At 41.5% G+C, this 16,892-nt stretch overlaps 1 protein-coding gene across 1 annotated transcript in view; it reads left to right on the top strand.

The window, feature by feature from the left end:
• Positions 1–16,892, top strand: part of TBCD (tubulin folding cofactor D) — a 252,882-nt gene that overhangs the window by 219,175 nt on the left and 16,815 nt on the right. Inside the window, exons 33-34 of the mRNA XM_065415052.1 lie at positions 9,452–9,573; positions 13,751–13,828. Coding sequence (XP_065271124.1) covers positions 9,452–9,573; positions 13,751–13,828 — 200 coding nt within the window. The remainder of the gene's footprint in view (positions 1–9,451; positions 9,574–13,750; positions 13,829–16,892) is intronic.

Below are 16,892 nucleotides of genomic sequence, written 5' to 3'. Positions count from 1 at the left end.
GGATTGCTCTGCAGAGGTACTTAAAATTCTGTGGAATCACAAGGACAATTTACCTGCAGAAGTGGAAGTGTTTCAAATCATAATGTGCCCAACAATTCATACCTTCTCTTGAGTCTCCTCATGCACTTTCTCGATTACCTGCTAAATTTAAAAAACATGGGTTTATCTATGAACTCAGTTAAGGTTCACCTGGCTGCCATTTCAAAGGTTTTCAGTCTTCACTCACTCCACCACTGAGAGATTAATTAAGGATTTGTTTAATCTTTTTCCTCCCATCAAAGAACATACTCCACCATGGGACCTCCATTTAGTCCTCAATGCCCTTGAGAACACCCCATTTGAACAATGGGGAATTGTTCCTTCTTCTTTGGTCCTTTAAGACCTTGTTGCTCATAGTCATCACTTTAGCCAAAAGAGGAGGAGAACTAGGAGCTCTTATGGTTGACCCATTGTACATGGTGTTCTATTGCAATAAGATGACATTGTGTCCCCATCCTTGCTTTCTACCTAAAGTTTTGTCAACATTTCATAATAATCAGGACATTCACCTACTGGTGTTTTACTCCAAGCCTCACTCCTTGAGAAAGGCAGCTAGTCTCCATACTGAATGTAAGAAGAGATGTTGCCTTTTACTTTAACATGACTAAGCCCATCCGAGCTTCTTCCAAAATCTTTATATCCATTGTGGAAAGAATGAAAGGTCAACTCATTTCCACCAAAAGACTGTCAAAATGGGTTTCAGGATGCATCTTAACCTGATATGATGTCTTACGAGATGCATCCTCCACCTAGGGTGATTGCCCATTCCACCAGGGCTCAGTCTACCTCTTTGCCTTACTGAGGAACGTTATTCATCTCAGACATTTGTAAGGCTGCCACCTGGTCTTGGGTGCACATGTTTTCCCAAGACTGTTATTGTGTGTGCTTGTTGAGCAGACATGGCCTTTGGTGAGACTGTTCTGTGATCAATGCTGAATCCACCTCCTCAGCACCCTCCTCCATATTGAGGTACTGCTCAGGAATCTCCTGACGTGGAGGAGGAGGAGAGGTTATTTACCTGGACAGTAACTGGCGTAAAATGTTTTGTCCCTATGGGTGCTGCAATACCCACCATCATTCTCTCTGGACTTGGTGACTGAGAAGGAACTGAAGCAGTGGTGGGTCTGTCCCTCCCTATGTACTCTCATACTGGATCACAAAGTGTTGGGTGTGCAGGTGCAGACTCATGGACACTGTTGACAAAGTCTCCACTCAAGAGGGCATGGGCACACACGTTGGATGTGGAGCACACACAGGGACACAAAATCTAGAAAAACTCCAGTTACTGTACAAAGTAACTAACCTTTCTTTCATCTGTATAGGTAGTAGAGGAGGATCATAGAATCATAGGGTTAGAAGGGACTGTAAGGGTCATCTAGTCTAACCCCCTGCCAAGATGCAGGATTTGTTGTGTCTAAACCATCCAAGACAGATGGCTACCCAGCCTCTTTTGAAAACCTCCAGTGAAGGAGCTTCCACAACCTCCCTAGGCTGTACTAAAGGAGGATTGCCTACCAAGCAGAGACAGAGACGATGAGTGTAATAGTAACATAACTGAGCAAAGAATGAGTTCATGAATGATAGTTAGAAAATATTGGGAATAGGTGATTTGGTTACATGAATGAAACTGCTGCAGTAAGGTAACTGACTATAACCCAAATCTATGCTTTTCATAAGGATGATTGGATGTTCAATGAAGTATGTACAAGGTTTCAGACAACCAGCAGCTACTTTTATATGAGTGAGCCAGTTATCTCAATGCTTAGTATACATTTCTGGGTGGCTTCCATTCTTGTGAAGGTGGGCAGCACTGTTTTATGTAGTCTTTGTGTTTGTTCACTCCATCTTTAAATGTAGTGGTAAGGACATGTGCTTGCATTAGCTTTAGAGGTTGGGGAGAGGAGCTGAGCCTGAGTCTTCCTAGCACTGTTGCTATAAAGACCAGACAGCCACATTAAGAGGTGTTGTTCAGCAGCTGATAGGTTTGACAGGGAGCAGGTAATAAGAGAGCGAGGGCTTTCTAGGTAGAATGGCATATTACCCGGAAGGCTGAAGTTCTGGGATGACAAGGGGAAGAGGAAAATAAATAACTTGGGTTTCTTCTTGAGTTTGGGTGTAAGGCAAACTAGGGAAAACTGAGGGTATGTCTGCACTACGAAATTAGGTCGATTTTATATAAGTTGATTTTTAGAAATCGATTTTATACAGTCGATTTGCGTATGTCCACACTAAGCGCATTAAGTTGGTGGAGTGTGTCCTCACTACCATGGCTAGCATCGACTTACGGAGCGCTGCACTGTGGGTAGCTATCCCACAGTTCCCGCAGTCTCCGCCGCCCATTGGAATTCTGGGTTAAGCTCCCAATGCCTGATGGGGCAAAAACATTGTCGCGGGTCGTTTTGGGTATATGTCGTCAGTCTCCCCTCCCTCCGTGAAAGCAATGGCAGACAATCGTTTCGCGCCTTTTTTCCGCACAGACGCCATACCACGGCAAGCGTGCAGCCTGCTCAGCTCAGCTCACCGACACCGCCGCTGTTGTGTCCTGGGTGCTGCTGTCAGCAGATGGTGCAGTAGGACTGCTAACCATCGTCATACACTGCTTCCGCTGGCGCTCTGCTGCTATTGCCTCGATAGCGAATTTCTCCATGTTGTCTGTCATGGGCTCCCGGGTACATGTGTTCTTCCTCGGGAAATGTGCACGGTGCTAACCGTCATCCTCCACCGCTTCCACTGCAACTCTGCTCTCCTGGTGCCATGAATCCACCTCGCAGGTCCTCTCATCGTTCTGTATAAATATCTATTTTCGTGGCATCCGTTGTCATCCACCGATTCTGCTGCAACTCTGCTTTCCTGCTCTCCTTCAGACGCCAGACCACGGCAAGCCTGGAGCCTGCTCAGCTCACTGCTGCTGTTGTGAGCATTGTAAACACCTTGTGCATTATCCTGCAGTATGTGCAGAACCTGCAAAAGCAGGCGAGGAGGCGACGACAGCGATAGTGATGAGGACATGGATACAGAGTTCTCTCAAAGCACGGGCCCTGACAATTTGGACATCATGGTGGTAATGGGGCAGGTTCATGCCATGGAACGCTGATTCTGGGCCTGGGAAACAAGCACAGACTGGTGGGACCGCATAGTGTTGCAGGTCTGGGATGATTCCCAGTGGCTGCGAAACTTTTGCATGTGTAAGGGCACTTTCATGGAACTTTGTGACTTGCTTTCCCCCTGCCCTGAAGCGCAAGAATACCAAGATGAGAGCAGCCCTCACAGTTGAGAAGCGAGTGGCGATAGCCCTCTGGAAGGTTGCAACGCCAGACAGCTACCAGTCAGTCGGGAATCAATTTGGAGTGGGTAAATCTACTGTGGGGGCTGCTGTGATCCAAGTAGCCAACACAATCACTGAGCTGCTGCTATCAAGGGTAGTGACTCTGGGAAATGTGCAGGTCATAGTGGATGGCTTTGCTGCAATGGGGTTCCCTAACTGTGGTGGGGTGATAGACGGAACGCATATCCCTATCTTGGGACCGGACCACCTTGGCAGCCAGTACGTAAACCACAAGGGGTACTTTTCAATGGTGCTGCAAGCACTGGTGGACCACAAGGGACGTTTCACCGACATCAGCGTGGGATGGCCGGGAAAGGTGCATGACGCTCGCATCTTCAGGAACTCTGGTCTGTTTGAACAGCTGCAGGAAGGGACTTACTTCCCAGACCAGAAAATTACCATTGGGGATGTTGAAATGCCTATAGTTATCCTTCGGGACCCAACCTACCCATTAATGCCATGGCTCATGAAGCCATACACAGACACCCTGGACAGTAGTAAGGAGCTGTTCAACTATAGGCTGAGCAAGTGCAGAATGGTGGTAGAATGTGCATTTGGACATTTAAAAGCTCGCTGGCCAGTTTACTGACTAGGTTAGACCTCAGCGAAACCAATATTCTCATTGTTATTGCTGCTTGCTGTGTACTCCACAATATCTGTGAGAGTAAGGGGGAGACATTTATGGTGGGGTGGGAGGTTGAGGCAAATCGCCTGGCGCTGGATTGATCGCTGTCCGTCGATCCAGCGAGTAATGTAGACAAGCCCTCAGTGTTTCCTTTTAAATGCAAAAGAGAGTCAACATTTAGCTTTGGATCCTACATAAGATGATTACCCTTGACCCAGTCTAAAATTATATAGGGTCAATACCTTATTATTCCAGTTATGTGAAACAGTTTTAAATATTTTTCAATTTCAGGAATCCCTTATTGCAATTCTGGGGCTAACTTTTTTCTATGTGTAGAATGAATAACTGCATTTGCAGTTATGTGTGGTTCTCAAACTGCTTTGTGACTGGAAGTTGTACCTAAATAACTTGTATGTGTTTGAAGTTTTAGTCCATGAGATTTTTTGAGATGAGAGAGCAGTCAGTGAAAATTTAGTTAATTCAGAGTATACCCTGTATAGAGGAGACTCCAGTCTTCCCAGAAATTGTTGCTATAAATACAGTAGAATCCTGGTAGAACCATGAAACACCTGGTAACTCCTGCTGTAAAGCGTTCAAACAACTGCACAGCTCATCATCAGAGCTATTAAATATTCAACCTGTGTAATGTTGCATGTACCACTTTTCCCTCTGTTTAAAGGGTCCAAGTGTAATAACTTCAGTATGCTGTGAATGAAAGTCACATTTCTAATGAGGGGGGTTCTGGCTTCAGAATGCCTTATTTGAAAGGGTAAGAACATGCTTAATTTATCAGTAAGCTATATTTGTCAGGTAGACTCAGCTCATCCATGAGTTCTTTACACAAAGTTTTTATTATTATTAAGGTAGTGATTCCCAACCTGTGGGGTAGGTCCCTGGGGTGAGACCATTTGAGGAGGGCATATTAATTCCTACTTATGCTACTCTGCCTGTAGCTCCAGAGATGAAAAAACTAAGCAAAGCAGAGCTCCAAGAAGCTCCCTACCCCCTGTGTCTAAATAACCTCTCTGTGATGGGGAGGAGATGGGGCAATGAGCAAAGCAGCAGAGAGATGAGAGGAGTGGTGGGGTGAGGGTGGGGAAACTACTGTAATCCTGTCTTCTCAGTAAAAGGGTGGTTGGTAACTATGGGAATGTGCTACTTTTTAGCTTCCGCCCTGGTTAGGAGAGAAGGCGGCAGCTCTTTAGAAGCCACCTGTTTGCCTCTTCTTGGTGCTTCTGTATTCCAATACAGCAAAGTCATGAAGCAGCCATTCACCTGGACTAGTGCTTTTCTGTTCTCAAGAGTAAACAGGCAGACAATGAATTTCTCGCACTAACTCAAGTGGCTCCTCCCAGGACTCTGTGTGTGTGTGTGTGTGCGCACATACTGTGTGCTGTGTTCATATGTAGGTACGGGTAGCAAAACTTCACTTAACTTCCATCAGTTATTTGTGAGCACAAGTTGAGGCGATTCTTGATGGGAAAGGAAATAGGAACTCTGTTTCTTATGAGTAATAGCTTTATAGAGAGTGAAGATGGGGATATTTTGAGACTTTTGGTTGTGGTATTTTTACTTGATTTCCAAAAGAGAGTTTCTCTATCACATGCAGTTAAAATAAGACCGAAAAAAGTTTGTTCTCTCTCTGTCAGTAACAGAAATGAGCACAATAAAATATGGCATCAGCATGTAACATTTGTCATATAGAGCAGACAGGCTACAGTTTCATTTTTTTAAAACGAAAGACAACGGCTTAGAGGAACTGTGTGGAATATGTCTCACTCAGAAGCATTTTGGTAGCAGATGTTTTCTTTTGAAATAATTTTAGCCCAAGTAATCTGAAAAAGTAGTTGTCATTTGGGGTTTGAGTTTTGGCATTCTGCAGCATTCCTTTGGTTCAAAGGATATTTTGTATAAAAGAATCTTCTAATAGTATAACTGACTTATGATAATGCATATTTCTTATGGCTATGTAACAGAAAACTTCCTGGTGTATGGGGTCTTGAGAACAAAATGGTGTACTCTGCAGTTCTCTAAAGCTGTAATTTCAAGCATGTTGCATGATGATGTTACATGATTATTATCAGTCTCCACTAAATAACAGAATGTCCTCATGGGATTTGTTCAGTACTAATAAAAAAAGTACAGTGTGAAATGTTATAGATGTTTAATAAGTAAAGACATATCTTCAAGAAGATACTATTTTGTAAGACAGTCTCATTGGAGGACTGCAGGTTTTTGCCTGGCCACAAATATAAAACAATTCTAGAGAGCTGTGCTGAAGTACAGCAACAAGATTTATACCAGCCATTGCCGGATCTGTCTAGCTATTAAGTAAGTTAATGAGTCAAACGACAAAACATAAAAATTGTAACTACACCAGATTTATGTCCGTGTTCTGTATGCACAGAATCTATTGTGTGTGAGCATTAATCTTTCTCGAAAGTAAAGTTCTGAAATAGACTCAGAGCTTGCCAAACACTGTAGTGACTTCTTAGGCTGCTTTGGAAAAACTGCTGCCTCTTTGAACAGTTTTGTCTTAGTTGCCTTACTAAATTAAAATACAAGGACATAGTTAGATGGTTTGAAATTTGAGAAAATAAATGTGGTTCTACAATATCCAGTTATGCTGCCTGACACTGCAATCCACAATCAGAAGAGAATCCTTTACCCTGACAAGCAGTCTACTGGTTTAGAAAAGTTTGCAGGAGTGGGTCCATGGGTCTATATTCTGAATTTACAAGTTTGTTATCAAGCAGAATGCATTTGAGACTGATTTCAGGCAACTTTAAAAGAAAGTATTGTGAATTGTTTATTACTTTACATTAAATGTCCCTGACACAGAACTTCAGAAGGGTTATTTGCCTTTGAAGATTGGGAGTATTAAAAGAAGTATTGTGAGCAGAACCATGCAGGCATGGGCTCACTTTTACTAACTACTAGACTTTATTATTTTTTAGTTCTAAGGAAAACACCCTGCTGCCACTTAAGTATAGTAAATATGTCAGGATTTGAAATGAGCCAGGAACAGTGCTATTTATTGAGCATAACATACCCTAATGTACATTTCATCTTTTTCCTGCACATGTGCGGGAACGTTCTGACTCTGTGAATAGGACTTTATCTGTACAATGAAATGTATGTATATCAGTTATATGAAAATTGTAACTTGGAGCAACTCTGATAAAACTGTAAAAGGCTCATGTATTTTTAGATTCTTTTGGTATGTATGTGTATCCTGTTCCCTTTACCACTTTTGATTAAGACAGTCTTTTTAGTAGCCATTACATCAGCTCGAAGGGTAGGGGAGACTCAGGCTCTCGTGGCAAGTCCCTCTTACACAGTGTTTCATAAGGACAGTCACTCTCAGGCCTCATCCCAAATTCCTGCCCAGTTTTGTCTCTGGTCTGAGTTCCATGTGAACCATCACCTCCCAGTTTTCTTTTAAGGGTACGTCTTCACTTACATCCGGGTCCGGATGTAAGCAATCGGTTTTCTGAGTTCGATTTATCGCGTCTGGTTAAGACGCGATAAATCGATCCCGGATCGATCCCGGAAGTGCCCCGGATCGATCCCGGAAGTGCTCGCCTTCGACGCTGGTACTCCAGCTCGGCGAGCGGAGTACGCAGCATCGACGGGGGAGCCTTCCTGCCGCGTCTGGACCGCGGTAACTTCGGACTAAGGTACTTCGAATTCAGCTACGTTATTAACGTAGCTGAATTTGCGTACCTTAGTCCGAAGTGGGGGGGTTAGTGTAGACCAGGCCCAAGTGTTTAAAGGGGACTCCTCCTACCCACCTCCAAGCAAACACTTTACTGCTTGTTAGTCACCAAGAATGGAATCGATGAGGACAATCGCTCAAAGAAGAAAGAATGTTACTTATCCTATAGCAGTGATTCTCAAACTTTTGTACTGGTGACCCCTTTCACATAGCAAGCCTCTGAGTGCGACGCCCCCCCCCCCCCCGGTTATAAATTAAAAACACTTTAAAAAATATATTTAACACCATTATACATGCTAGAGGCAAAGCGGGGTTTGGGGTCGAGGCTGACAGCTCGTGACCCCCTGAGGGGTCCCAAACCCCAGTTTGAGAACCCCTGTCCTCTAGTAACTGTAGTTCTTTGAGATGTGTTGTCCATGTGGATTCCATAATCTGCCCTCCCCCATTTCTATGGAGTCCTATTCCATGCATTCTCTGTTTTGTTATCCTATTCTACATGCTTATATTGACTCTGCTCACTGTTGTCTTTTAATGACATTTCTGTGGAACTGCATTGTTAATTTTTTGAGACTTTCAGGGGAAAACATCTGGGGACTTGGCTCTCTTCAAAATTATGGTGGTAATCTGAGACAGCTGAAAATTAGTCAGTATGAAATATAAATTAGGAATGTGGCAAAAAAATGTATGGTTAGACACATGCTTTTTGAAATACTGTATTTCCATGAGACTTTACAGATTTCTTCATGTCAACCCTCTGCAATATTTGGATAGGGAAAGTGCTTGATTTATTAAAATTTTATTTTACTCAAAGAAAGGGGAACTGTTTGCAATTGTGTATCATTTCTTTCCTTTGCAAAAAGTCAATGGAAATATTTCTTTATAATGTAGTATAAAATAATTCCTTGGGTATTGAATTTTTCAGTAAATGTCTTGTACCTTAAATCTTTTTATATACTGTGAAGACCTTAAACATAAGCATGCAGCATAATTTCAGCATGTGAAGAAACTCCTTTAAATTACTTTTGACATATGAAAGTACAATATTTACTCAATTCAGTTCAAATTTTCTTTGAGGGCAATTGGCTTTTTCAAACATCTACACCTAGGTACTATCAAAACTTGATTATTTGTTTTGAAACTCAGCATACCTCAGTAATTATCTACTTAATTTGAATGACCTCTATATGTAGATAGTCCAACTTTTGCTAGTTTGGGGGAACTGCAGTATGCTATTTCTAATGTGTTGTATACTACTGTTAAAACTTATTAAAATACATTATAGAAAAGTGTTATTTACATATTGACTTAAGTATTTGAAAACTAATTCTGTCGGATAAATATTTAAAACACTGTAGTCCTGATGCTCCAATGCAAGTTTGAAGTGTAGAAGTACAATAATGGGTTTTCTAGGTTATTTTGGTCTAAATGTGAATCCTTTACTGAATCTTTTTTTTCCCTTTTAGTTAAGCTACTACAGTGGCAAAACTTTAACTGGAAAAAACAATACAGCTTAAATGGAAAGTGAAATAGCTGTCTTCCTGTCAAATGCTGGCAGTGAATTTGTACACTCAATCACTGTTGGATATGATGTAAAGGAGTATCTTTTCATGGTCAAAATGTGCAGCTCACATAGTCAGGGATGAACATTCATATCCAGTTCATGAATGTTATCTTTTTAATTTATTTCAGCCACAGCCAGGTATGTTTTGCACACTGCTTCACTTGAAATATTTCTCTTTTGTAGGTCAGGTACTCTGCACAGAGTCTGTTTGACTATATGAAGAAAATCCAAAATGATCTAGGTGCCATGAATAACTTTTGTGAGACATTGCTACAGGTCTTTGAGGATAACCTGCTGAATGACAGGTAATCTTTCTCTCATAAAGGAGTTAGTTGAAACAATGTGCACTGAGCAGATCTTTCAGAGTATGAACAGTTGTCTAAAGTTGTACCATGTAAATGTTTTAAGATATTGGGGAAGAAAGAAAATACTTTCAACAAAACCCCCAGAAAAGATGGAATTATGGTATGGTATCGAATATAAAGAAGGAAGCATTTACCTTAGTGCAATACTGAACTTATTGTGATAAGCTGTAATATTTTCATGTAATGCAATATTCCGGGGACCTGATATTCACCTTGATCGATCGGTCCATCAGCCGTCACAGAGAGAGCGCTGATCACAGCACGTCAGTCGTGTTGTTTTAGCCAGTCCTTCAGCCACTTGCTGGCCAGGCTGTCAGTGTCACCGGACATCCGATCAACATAGCGCACCGCAGTCCAGAACCCCTGAGTGATCCACCAGCCTCAGCCTCCCAAGTAGCTGGGATTACAGGCGTGTGCCACCATGCCCGATGGAGCTGATATTGATGAGATAAAATAAATATATGTGCAATTTGTAGTGCAATCCACCATGTATTTATTTAGGAAGGGTTTCTTTAGGAATATGCAGATTGTAACTCTGTAACATAAAAACAGGCCAGTTGAAAGACCAGGTTTTTTACATAACAAGATTTATTCACCTAAACCCCACTTACCAAACATGTTTGCAAGTTAGTTTATTTTCATAGATTCATAGATTCTAGGACTGGAAGGGACCTCGAGAGGTCATCGAGTCCAGTCCCCTGGACTCGATGCTTTAACCACCCTGACAGTTAGGAACTTTTTCCTAATGTCCAACCTAGACCTCCCTTGCTGCAGTTTAAGCCCATTGCTTCTTGTTCTATCCTTAGAGGCTAAGGTGATCAAGTTTTCTCCCTCCTCCTTATGACACCCTTTTAGATACCTGAAAACTGCTATCATGTCCCCTCTCAGTCTTCTCTTTTCCAAACTAAACAAACCCAATTCTTTCAGCCTTTCTTCATAGGTCATGTTCTCAAGACCTTTAATCATTCTTGTTGCTCTTCTCTGGACCCTTTCCAATTTCTCCACATCTTTCTTGAAATGCGGTGCCCAGAACTGGACACAATACTCCAGCTGAGGCCCAACCAGAGCAGAGTAGAGCAGAAGAATGACTTCTCGTGTCTTGCTCACAACACAACTGTTAATACATCCCAGAATCATGTTTGCTTTTTTTGCAACAGCATCACACTGTTGACTCATATTTAGCTTGTGGTCCACTATAACCCCTAGATCCCTTTCTGCCGTACTCCTTCCTAGACAGTCTCTTCCCATTCTGTATGTGTGAAACTGATTTTTTCTTCCTAAGTGGAGCACTTTGCATTTGTCTTTGTTAAACTTCATCCTGTTTAACTCAGACCATTTCTCCAATTTGTCCAGATCATTCTGAATTATGACCCTGTCCTCCAAAGCAGTTGCAATCCCTCCCAGTTTGGTATCATCCGCAAACTTAATAAGCGTACTTTCTATGCCAATATCTAAGTCGTTAATGAAGATATTGAACAGAGCCGGTCCCAAAACAGACCCCTGCGGAACCCCACTCCTTATGCCTTTCCAGCAGGATTGGGAGCCATTAATAACAACTCTCTGAGTACGGTTATCCAGCCAGTTATGCACCCACCTTATAGTAGCCCCATCTAAATTGTATTTGCCTAGTTTATCGATAAGAATATCATGCGAGACCGTATCAAATGCCTTACTAAAGTCTAGGTATACCACATCCACAGCTTCTCCCTTATCCACAAGACTCGTTATCCTATCGAAGAAAGCTATCAGATTGGTTTGACATGATTTGTTCTTTACAAATCCATGCTGGCTGTTCCCTATCACCTTACCACCTTCCAAGTGTTTGCAGATGATTTCCTTAATTACTTGCTCCATTATCTTCCCTGGCACAGAAGTTAAACTAACTGGTCTGTAGTTTCCTGGGTTGTTTTTATTTCCCTTTTTATAGATGAGCACTATATTTGCCCTTTTCCAGTCTTCTGGAATCTCTCCCGTCTCCTATGATTTTCCAAAGATAATAGCTAGAGGCTCAGATACCTCCTCTATTAGCTCCTTGAGTATTCTAGGATGCATTTCATCAGGCCCTGGTGACTAGCAGGCATCTAACTTTTCTAAGTGATTTTTAACTTGTTCTTTTTTTATTTTATCTGCTAAACCTACCCCCTTCCCATTAGCATTCACTATGTTAGGCATTCCTTCAGACTTCTCGGTGAAGACCGAAACAAAGAAGTCATTAAGCATCTCTGCCATTTCCAAGTTTCCTGTTACTCCCTCTTCACTAAGCAGTGGGCCTACCCTGTCTTTGGTCTTCCTCTTGCTTCTAATGTATTGATAAAAAGTCTTCTTGTTTCCCTTTATACCTGTAGCTAGTTTGAGCTCATTTTGTGCCTTTGCCTTTCTAATCTTGCCCCTGCATTCCTGTGTTGTATGCCTATATTCATCCTTTGTAATCTGTCCTAGTTTCCATTTTTATGAGACTCATTTTTATTTTTTAGATTATGCAAGATCTCGTGGTTAAGCCAAGGTGGTCTTTTGCCACATTTTCTATCTTTCCTAACCAGCGGAATAGCTTGCTTTTGGGCCCTTAATAGTGTCCCTTTGAAAAACTGCCAACTCTCCTCAGTTGTTTTTCCCCTCAGTCTTGATTCCCATGGGACCTTACCTATCAGCTCTCTGAGCTTACCAAAATCCGCCTTCCTGAAATCCATTGTCTCTATTTTGCTGTTCTCCCTTCTACCCTTCCTTAGAATTGCAAACTCTATGATTTCATGATCACTTTCACCCAAGCTGCCTTCTACTTTCAAATTCTCAACGAGTTCCTCCCTATTTGTTAAAATCAAGTCTAGAACAGCTTCCCCCCTAGTAGCTTTTTCAACCTTCTGAAATAAAAAGTTGTCTGCAATGCAGTCCAAGAATTTGTTGTGCCCCGCTGTGTTATTTTCCCAACATATATCCAGATAGTTGAAGTCCCCCATCACCACCAAATCTTGGGCTTTGGATGATTTTGTTAGTTGTTTAAAAAAAGCCTCATCCACCTCTTCCACCTGGTTAGGTGGCCTGTAGTAGACTCCTAGCATGACATCACCCTTGTTTTTTACCCCTTTTAGCCTAACCCAGAGACTCTCAGCACTTCCGTCTCCTATGTCCATCTCTACCTCAGTCCAAGTGTGTACATTTTTAATATATAAGGCAACACCTCCTCCCTTTTCCCCCTGTCTATCCTTCCTGAGCAAGCTGTACCCATCCACACCAACATTCCAATCATGTGTATTATCCCACCAAGTTTCAGTGATGCCAACAATGTCATAGTTGTATTTATTTATTAGCACTTCCAGTTCTTCCTGCTTATTACCCATACTTCTCGCATTTGTATATAGGCATCTAAGATACTGGTTTGATCTTTCCTCCCAGTTTTGTCCTGACCCTCCTTTCTCTCTGCCAATATAGCCCACACTCCCTCTTGTTTCCGACCCATCTCCCAGGTCTCCATGTTCCCCACTTACCTGTGGGCTTTGCTCACCTGTCCCCGTCGAACCTAGTTTAAAGTCCTCCTCACTAGGTTAGCCAGTCTGTGTCCAAATCGGGTCTTTCCCCTCCTCGAAAGGTGAACGCCATCTCTGCCTAGCAGTCCTGGGGAATTTTTTCTGTTCATGACATTTAGCAGAATTTTCAGTCTTACTTTCAGAGTTAACTCAGCAGTGGTAGCTGGGAATATGTAGCTGTGTAGCTGTTTTGGCTGTCATACCATGTGCTCTAATCCATTCAATAACTAGGCTAAATGAAAAGTTTTTGCAACTTTTAATAAACTCAGTGAAGTACGTTGTTCAGATTCATAAAAATTATCCTACAGGTTTTAGTTGGGTTTCCAGGCCCCTACAGGCTTACATCCATGCTAGCTGTTGACCAGCCTCTTCCCTTTGGCTGCAACAGAATGCAGCTGTGTCAGCCAACTAGAATGATTTAGCCAACTCACAGAAGTTACCTGGCAACCTTCCCCTAGGGTGGAGTGCAATTCTAATTTAAATAGCTGTATGGAGATGGGAGGTCCCCCCTCCCCCCTTGCTTCCTATAAAAATAAGTGTATACATGAAATCTGTGCCAAGAAATGTCTTTACGGTGTGTACTTTTTTTACATTAGGGTGTCTGTGCCCTTGCTAAAGATGCTAGATCAGATGCTGGCCAATGGCTGCTTTGATATTTTCACTGCTGAAGAGAAGTAAGTGCTAATTATTCTGCTTTGAAATTGCTGTTTTATATCAGAGGACACTGAAGGGGATAGCTGCTGCTGTAGCTAATTTACGTTTGTGTTGTGTTACTAGTGAGAATGTTGTTACCAGTTGAATGTCAATGTTCTTAAAACCAAAATCTGATCATCTCTACCTTGACAGTGGTGCTTTCTCAGAAGATCTTTTCTTCTGTTGAAAAATGCATCAGAAAACCTGATAATTATAATTGCTGGGGGAGTTTTGGTTTCACAATATGCTATGTGCTTTTTTAAATCTTGCAACAAACTAATGTACATATAGTGGTAGTGCCAATGAACAGCTGCCTTAGACTGAGGTGCATGCTACGCTGTATATTAGGCAACTTAATAATTTTGTTTAATTTTCCCTGAAGTTACAATAATCCATTGAGCAGCTATCAAGAAAGGTCAAATCCAAAGGTCAAATATTGGGGCTAAGAGCCTTGGCAGTATCCCTTTAACCCATTTTAGCTCTCTCTTTATCACTGTTTTATGACCTGCAAATGAACTAGATTCAATCTGCATATTTTCATCTGGAGAAGGTGTGGCAGTGACAGATTCATACAATTGCTGAGAATTGTTGTATAGCCATAACTAGCTGTACATATTCTTGGGAATAAATATATATTGTTCACCACGCTGTGTACATTTCACTGGCAGTGTTTCCCAATGTGACATGGTGAGGCAAAATGCCTCTGCTGGCCTATCATTTTTAAAAATACATTCTTCTGTGAGTTGCATGGCAAGGCCCAAAGTTTCCAGTCAAGTTAAATATTCTGGAAGGACTGAATATTTTTGGGACTGAATAAATGTGAATAAGCATTCCATTTGAAGTCTGACAAACAGTATGTCTGCACATCTGCAGATACCTGGCAGAGTTTTACCGCAGTCAGTGTGCTATATGCAATTTTATACTGGATTTGGCATCTATTTTAAAAAGTTTCTCTTTATTTTAATGTTAAAATCACTCACAGTGGATGCACTTTAAAAGTTTCTACTGGTCTGAAAGTTTTAACTAATTATTCGAATATTTCCAATTATATGTATAGGGTACATTTCTTAAACTGGTAACATACTTCTAAATGGTAGAAATTGGAATATTAAAGGTTAATAAACATCACCACTCTCAAACAAAATAAAACCATATATTAATCTGATGAATTCCTCTCCCTTCCTTATTTAGAGGATTAAGACTCCAAGAAGTTCATTTAGAAATCTTGCAATGCAGATCTAATTTATCTGGGAAGAGCTTAGAGGGTGCTATAGAAGACCCTAAGCTAGCTAGAAAGAGTTCCAGAGTGCTGCCCTATGTTTGCAGTAATTATAGTTTGTTCTGGGAAAATCTTCCTGGGATGGTTAAAAAATAGTTAAATACTGGCCCTGGCTCACCAATGCCTGCTGCATTGCAGTGTGAAAGAATATGGGAGTGTGTGACTGCTGGAGCGGATTGCTTGAGCAGAACCACTTGTATGCCCCTTCGGCCAAAGAAACGTGCCAAAAAGGATGCGAAAATACAATGCAGAATGAGTTTGACTGAATTGCAGACACACTGCCCTATAACATGCAGCATACAATTTCAGAGCTAGAATGTGTATAAAAAGTGCTGGGGGTTAGGTGGCGGGGAGACAGAGGTGAATGCTTTGTCTCATTTTTAATGTCAATATGTGTGTCCCACAAAAAATCGGCTATGAATTATAGTGCTGGTTGATGTTTTCTTTTCTTTTTTTTTAACATGAAAAATGTCCTGATATACAGTACATTACATCTGACCTATAGAGTATGCAACTCTTGCTCAAAAGCCTGGAACATCAGCCTGTAAAATTATTTGTTGGGGTTTTTTCTTAATCTGGGCAACTACGTCTTGGCAAGATCCCCTTGGATTTAGAATGTTCCAACACCTATGATTATGATGCCAATGACTGCTTAGCCTTCAGCTGACTATTGTTAAATTCGTTATAAAAAAATGAGTATTTGCAAATGCAAATTTCTATTCTGTTACAGTAAAAAAAGAGGTTTGTATACAGTATACTAGACTTCCTTTTTTTCCAACAGCAGTTGCAAAAAAATATTGGCTGTCCACAGCAGGTAAATAATATCCAAATTGTTGCTGAATTCTGTAGTTAAGTTATAGCTATTGGATTAATGGTTTGATACCCCTTGGGACATAAATACTTTGCATTAGCCTGAATTGCCACTGGATGTCATTCTTGCTTCACAGGAACAGAGCTTGGAGTGCATGTTCTTGTCTGTTCACAAGATGCCCCCCTAAAGCTGGGTTTGGAAAAGACAGTGGAAAGCATTCTCATAGCTCTGTCTAACTGACTTTTAGTGCTTGTGAAATGTGCTGGGCTGACAATGCTAGGATTCTTTACTATATACTGGACAAATACATCACTTGGCAGTTTCCCCAGAACTGTCCTGTCAGTATGCTTCAACCCTTACTAGATTGGTAACCTATAAGGTTGAGAGCGGAGCTGAATCTTCATAATCCATTCAGTCCTTTGCACCTCTGCTGAGGTTGCCAACAAGGAGGCCAATTACCTCCTTGGACACCTGCTTAATAGGAAATGGCATAACCCAACTCTTTCCCTAGGTGACCAAACTGCTGCCAGTAACAACTTTCATTTGCTCTTGCCCTTGGCCAGGTTTGAATCTGTGCTATTGAGGTGAAAAGTCTGTTTGCCATTTCTCATTCACCATCTAGTCGCCTTTTCCCCCCTCTAATAGCTGCAGTACTTTTCCATTGAAGTGTAATGGTTCCTCTGTGCAGGCACACACTGTTCCATAAAACTCTGAATTTTAACCTAATAAAAATTGTGAATTTGTATGGAATTCATATTCACCCATATGGCCTCTTCACCATTCCTCTTCATTTTAAAGAATAATGTAATTCTGGCTGGACCATTAGTTGGTCAGGAATGGTGGCAGAGGCCAAGGCTAGCACATTTGAACAGTGTTTTTAAAGTCCATTATAGTCTAGGCCCTGTGTGGCAGGGTTTTCAAAATGCTTGCTGAAGGCTGATCCTGCAAGATGCTT

Source organism: Emys orbicularis, chromosome 13, assembly GCF_028017835.1.
Source record: "Emys orbicularis isolate rEmyOrb1 chromosome 13, rEmyOrb1.hap1, whole genome shotgun sequence".
Lineage (NCBI taxonomy): Eukaryota > Metazoa > Chordata > Testudines > Emydidae > Emys > Emys orbicularis.
The sequence above is the reverse complement of the archived record's forward strand: the minus strand, read 5'-3'. Positions and strand labels throughout refer to the sequence as shown.